This window comes from Pteropus alecto, unplaced genomic scaffold (genome assembly GCF_000325575.1).
Source record: "Pteropus alecto unplaced genomic scaffold, ASM32557v1 scaffold118, whole genome shotgun sequence".
In the NCBI taxonomy this organism is placed as follows: Eukaryota; Metazoa; Chordata; class Mammalia; order Chiroptera; family Pteropodidae; genus Pteropus; species Pteropus alecto.
This window is the reverse complement of record NW_006440654.1, coordinates 684,831-690,440: the sequence shown is the minus strand read 5'-3', so window position 1 is coordinate 690,440 and position 5,610 is coordinate 684,831. Positions and strand designations below refer to the sequence as shown.

At 66.0% G+C, this 5,610-nt stretch overlaps 2 protein-coding genes across 4 annotated transcripts in view; one reads left to right on the top strand and one right to left on the bottom strand.

Moving 5' to 3' along the window:
- Positions 1–3,819, bottom strand: part of ALG12 (ALG12, alpha-1,6-mannosyltransferase) — a 7,238-nt gene extending 3,419 nt beyond the window's left edge. The window contains exons 1-4 of one of the 3 annotated variants that reach the window (XM_015594022.2): positions 3,664–3,819; positions 1,149–1,360; positions 943–1,075; positions 505–678 (exon numbers count right to left, since the gene is read on the bottom strand). In XM_015594022.2, the coding sequence (XP_015449508.1) occupies positions 505–678; positions 943–1,075; positions 1,149–1,316 (475 nt within the window). In that variant the 5' untranslated portion in view covers positions 1,317–1,360; positions 3,664–3,819. Of the gene's footprint in view, positions 1–504; positions 679–942; positions 1,076–1,148; positions 1,361–2,559; positions 2,712–3,663 lie in introns of those variants that run through there. The other 2 variants (XM_015594024.2, XM_015594023.2) reach the window with 2 other exon arrangements.
- Positions 3,820–4,036: 217 nt separating this feature from the next.
- The window catches only part of CRELD2 (cysteine rich with EGF like domains 2), an 8,282-nt gene continuing 6,708 nt past the window's right edge, over positions 4,037–5,610 (top strand). Inside the window, exons 1-3 of the mRNA XM_006917853.3 lie at positions 4,037–4,306; positions 4,612–4,694; positions 5,130–5,240. Coding sequence (XP_006917915.1) covers positions 4,178–4,306; positions 4,612–4,694; positions 5,130–5,240 — 323 coding nt within the window. The 5' untranslated portion in view covers positions 4,037–4,177. The remainder of the gene's footprint in view (positions 4,307–4,611; positions 4,695–5,129; positions 5,241–5,610) is intronic.

Sequence of the window (5,610 nt, the reverse complement as noted above, 5' to 3'; positions counted from 1 at the left end):
CCCCCCACAGCCCTGACCCCCAAGGCCAAGTCTACCACATGCCTCTGGCTCCCCCGCCCACCACCCAATCCTGCCACAGCCAGGCCCTCAGCATGCCCTGTGTCCACAGAGGACCCCTGCCTGGGCATGCTGACGGCCCCCCAGTGCTTGGTGGCCCTTCCGGCAGCGTGGGACGCCCCTGAGAACTCAGAGCTGCCCGCCTGCCCCGCACACGGCCCATCCTCCAGTGCTCACGTCCACCCCTTCTAGACCCTGCCACCCAGGTCCCACACGACGAACACCCTCCCAGGCGGCCTTTGGAGTGGACGCGCCCCCACCCACGTGCACCCTTCGCTGGGAAGGGCACCCCAAGCCAGCGCTGAGAACAGATCTGCTCCCTGTCACGGGCCATCCTGTTGCCGGGAGCAGCTTCGCACAGCAGATGCGCCTGTACGGACACCTGTCAGTGAGTGGGAGGCACGGGGCCACCGCGGGTCCGAGGGGCTCGGCTCGGCAGCTACGTACCCACGGGCAGGGCCAGCACGTTGGGGAGTGTCCGCGTGCAGTAGAACATCATGTGGAACTGTGTGGCCGTCATCCAGCAAAACGTAGTGGCCACCGTGGCCCCAAACTGCCGTCTCACTTCTTTTTGGAAAGTCCAGAGTCCGAAAATCACAGCGAGCCCGAGCACCGCTCTGACTGCACGACATGGCGACAATGTAAAGCCGACGTGCTGACCACCACTCAATGGAACCACGTCCGAGATGCGACAGTGCGCAGCCGGCGGGGAGTCAGACCCGCGCCCAGCAGGTCTCTGAGACTGACGCGGTGGTCAGTGCTCTGAACCGCCACGCTGAGTGGCCGAGGACAGCTAGGACAGCAGTTGGACATTCCTGAGAAGGAGCCTCCCCCGGACCGATCCCACAGCGGTCCATCTGCCCCTGCTGAGGGGCCCGCCCTCACCTATCAGCTGAGAGTAGAACTTGGACACGTCCAGCAGGGACAGCACGCAGACCGCAGGGCTGGACAGCGCTGCGACCACCAGCGGCCCGAGGAACGTCCTGGGCACCACGCCGGGGAACTCCAGGTGGTCATACTGCAGGCGGAGGGGGAGGTCAGCCGAGGCCCCGGGATGCGGGGACGGCTTGGTCATGGGCGCGGGTCCTCACCTTGTCCACGTCCAGCCGGTGGTAGAGCAGGTCGTGCATGGCCTGCAGGCTGAAGCTCTCCTCCACCTTGGTGTAGGGACAGGCGACCAGGTGGACGGCGGCCACGGCCACCAGCAGCCCCAGCAGCCAGCGCTGCCTGCCCGAGCCAGACGGTCTCTTCCCGGCCATTGAGCGTCCCCTTCACGCACCGTCGTCCACCATCAGCTCCGCCACTGAAAGAATGAAAGCAAAGGTCCCGTTTCAAGCTCACGCTCACGCTGACATCGGGAACCCTGGGTCAAGGGCAAGCGGCCACACTCTGATCTAGCGTCACAACTTCCGTAACCCGAAAACGCTCAAGCGGACGCTTTGCAGAGAAGCATGCTCGGGGAGCCCTCGCACGGTGGGCGGCCACCTCGCGCTGAGCCGGGCTTCTCCAGGAAGAAGCCTTCAGCCCTGGGCAGCCCCAGTTCGGCCTCTGGAGGGCAGTAGGTGGGCCCCGTGCTGGGGGCACTGGACTCAACAGGACAGCGAGGAAAACGTGGCTCAGACCCTGTGATCTCGGCCAAGCCTGGAGGGGGACCGTGAGCCTGGAGGGCGGGAGGGGACACGGGGCAGCCGGAGAAGCCCCAGCGCCCCAGACACGGAGGGACGGGGCTGTGGACGCCTGGCCACGGCCTTCTGAACCCTACCCTGGGGCACCACGCTGGTCGTGGACCTGAACACATGGGTGGCAAAAAGCATGACGTGTCCTTGAGAGGTACAGATGGTCATGCCCAAATGGATCACACAGATACCAACAAGACGATCTGGGGGAACTCATGGCGAGAAAACCATGGAAATGTCCAGCCGCTTCCTCCTCGGACGACCTCCACCTGTCACGTTGGGGAGAGAAGACGGCACATTCCCTCCTGTGTGTCCGGCTTCTCTCCAAACAGGCCTGACTTCGTCTGACCGAGGCCAGAGGGGCCGGGAGTGGAAGGGCAGAGCCGGGCACTCACTGCCGGCGGCAGCTGCTCTGGCTGGAGGGGCATTTACCAAGCGTGTACCCTCCAGAGGCAGCTAGCGGGAGTCAGCGCGAAACGGGGAGCATCCGGAACCCCGCCCAGCACCGGGGTGGCGGTGAGGCGGAAGGAGAGCAGGGAGGCCTCTCGGGGTTCGGATCACCCCTCGTTCACAGTCCGGGAAGCTTTTCTCTTTCGACTGCGGAAAGAGGCACGTCCAGCTTGTCTCCCTCTCTCTAAACTGTGAGCTCCTCCAGGGGGCACTTTTCTGGTTTGTTTCTGGGCCGATCTCCACTGCAACCTCAGCAAGGAGAGTGCACCCTGGTCATCGTGAGGTGCCCAAACGTGCAGACCAGAGGCCTCCTCTGACTGTCCCCCCAACCCCCCACGGTTGGCGCAGTGCCCGCAGGGCCGCCAGGCTCACTCACTGCTCTCTCGGCAGAGCCTGTCGCATAGCAGGTGCTCAACGAACCAGCCGAAAGTCGGTAAAAACTCTTCTGCGTGGATCTGATCACACCAGCTCACGGTTTCAGTAAAAACACGTGACTGCCTTCCTCTCCAGGAGAGCCGCGGGGACCGCGGAACACCGCACTGTCTCCCGCTCCTGCCGCGGCGGGGGTGCGGGGTGGGGGGTGGCGGGGGTTTAACGAAGTAGGAAGCGTCTCTAACAGCCAAGACGTGGGAACAGCTGCGCCGCGCCGCTTGGCGGGAACCTGACAGGCTTCGCAGCTGTCCGGCGGACCCCACTCTACCACTCTGCCCAGGGCCGCCCCCGCGGGGAAGCGCGCTGCCCGGGTGGGGCCTGTGCGCCGGGCCCCAGGGGCTCCTCCCCAGACGCGAGTGCGCCCTGCGCCGACGGCCAACGGCGGAAGACAACTGCAGAGCAGCTTATTTCGGAAGGCGCTGGCAGCACCGAGTGTAAGCCAGACGCTCACGCACGACCACGGGAAGCCAGAGGGGACACCAGCAGTGCAGGACCGCGGTCAACCCCGCGCCGGGCCGAGAGAGCGAGGGGACGTCTGCGTGTGCACTGGTCCACCCCGGCTCGCAGCTGTTCAAGTGGTTAATGAGACACCGTGACTGCAGAAAGGGCAGTTTCCAGGAGAATGGCATCTCAGGTTAGGGACAGCCTACAAAGGCCCGCTTGTCCCCTCAATTCACGTCCTAAGGCCTCTGCTGAAACTGGTCAACTCGGACGTTCAAGTTATTGATCCCTTAGCTGGAAACAAATCTGGTGCAAATTTGGCCAGCTATCAGCCAGACCGGAGAAAATTTTGTGTCATTTGTGCCCCTTTCTGGCGGGTACGTCCTACTGGAGCTCAGTTAATGCTCATCTTAGTTCTCATTGAAACCACGGTTCCAGTGCCCAGCCGGGACACGTGGGAAATGCAGATTCCTGGGCCTCCAGGTGAGAGGCCCGGCGCCGCCCCCTGTGCCCGCGCACCGGGAGGCTGCAGGGGCGCTGCGGAAGCAAGAGCTCGGGGTTCCCGCCGCCCACCCTGAGAGCCCCGGCCGCGGCAGCGCGCGCTAACCTCGTTCACCCGCGGCGCCTTTCCTCCGAGCGCGGCCGTCTCGACTGCCGTGGGCCGGAAGCGGGGCAGCGGAAACCGAGGACCGAGGCGAAGCTCTTGCCCGAAGCTAACATGACCGCCAAAGCCAGGGCGCCATCGCGGCCGGAGCCCTCCCCCTTGCCCGGAGTAAAGATGGCCGCCGAGGGAGGCGCTCGCGAGGGGCGGGCTCGGATCTCTCAGTCCTTGCTCCCACCCCTTCCCAGCGGGACGCTGACCCGGGGCCTTCCTATTGGTCGCTTCTCGTGGCGAGCCCGGATTGGGCCACATGGGGACAGGGCGGAACCTGCCGACCAATAGCGGCGCGAGGACTGGCGGGGGGGCGGGGCCCCGCCCGGCGCCGTCAAGTAGCCCCGGGAACCGCTAGCGCCGCGGAGCCGGTGGGCGGCCGGAGGCCGGAGTGCTCGGCCGTACCCGCCGGACCTCGGCCAGAGTCCGCGCGGCCGCGTCCTCGCAGCGCTGCCCTCCTCGGCCCGCCATGCGCCCGCTGGCCCTGGCCGCGCTGGGGCTGCTGCTGTCGCTCCTGCTGCCGCCGCCGCCGGGAGAGGCCTCCAGTAAGCCGACGCCCTGCACGCGCTGCCGGGAGCTGGTGGACAAGTTCAACCAGGTGGGCCGGGCCCTGCGGGACACGGAGCCGGGGGCGGCGGGACCGGGGACACGGACCCGGTCACCCCGCGATGGACTGGGGTCACCCCGTCATGGACCCAGGGTCATGGACCCAGGGTCAGCTCCCGCGGCGAACAGGATCACTACCATATGGACCAGGGTCGCCCCCGCCATAGGCCAGGGTCACCCCTGAGATGGTCCTGGGGTCACCCCCTGCAGTGAACGGGGCCACCTCCGTGATGGACCTGGGTCCCCCCGGCAGGATGGGGCAGCAGCGCGAGCCCCGTGCTCACTCTCTCCCTGCAGGGAATGGCGGACACCGCCAAGAAGAACTTCGGCGGTGGGAACACGGCTTGGGAGGAAAAGTCGCTGTCCAAGTATGAGTTCAGGTGCGCGCCCACTCTGCCCTGAGCACCGGCCCTGAGCACCGGCCCTGTTCCCGTGAACGTTGTCAGCCACGCAGATGACAGACGCAGAAGGTCCCCTCAGTGCAGTCACCTGTCCTCTGGACTGGAGCGGGAGTCCCACCCATGTGAGCCGTTGCTGGCTTCCCCCTCCCCCACAGCTCTCTGTCCTGCCAGTTTCAGGGTTTCCCCCATGGACCCCAGCCCTGAAGGCCTGTCACCCTGAGGCTAGAGGCGCCTCTCTGCCCCCACTGCCGCCCGCGGTTTAATTCTCTGCTCATTGCCGATTAAGGCCACCCCCCCCCAATGTGTTTGTTGGGGGTCTTTTTTCACTAAAGTGCCACCAGGTGGGGCCTCAGGACGTCCCTACCGAGGGGCGCCTCCCCCTGGCCTTGCCGTGCTGACGGGCTTGTGTTGCAGTGAGGTCCGCCTCCTGGAGATCGTGGAACGCCTGTGTGGCAGCAGCGACTTCGAGTGCAACCGGCTGCTGGAGGAGCACGAGGAGCACCTGGAGGCCTGGTGGCTCCGGCTGTGAGTGCCCGTGGCGCGCGGCGGTCACCGAACCCCGCACACATCGTGTGCCTCTTAACGTACCGTTCCGAAGTAGCTTCAGACTTAGAAAGTTTGCAGAACGGGACTAAGAGGTCCCGCACACCCACCCTCCTCACCCGCACCACAGCGCCCTGGCCCTCAGCACAGGGCCCCCCACCAGTACTCACCTGGGCTAAGACGTCCCGCACACCCACCCTCCTCACCCACACCACAGCGCCCTGGCCCTCAGCACAGGGCCCCCCACCAGTACTCACCTGGGCTAAGAGGTCTCGCACACCCACCCTCCTTACCCACACCACAGCGCCCTGGCCCCAGCACAGGGCCCCCCACCCACCCTCCTCACCCGCAC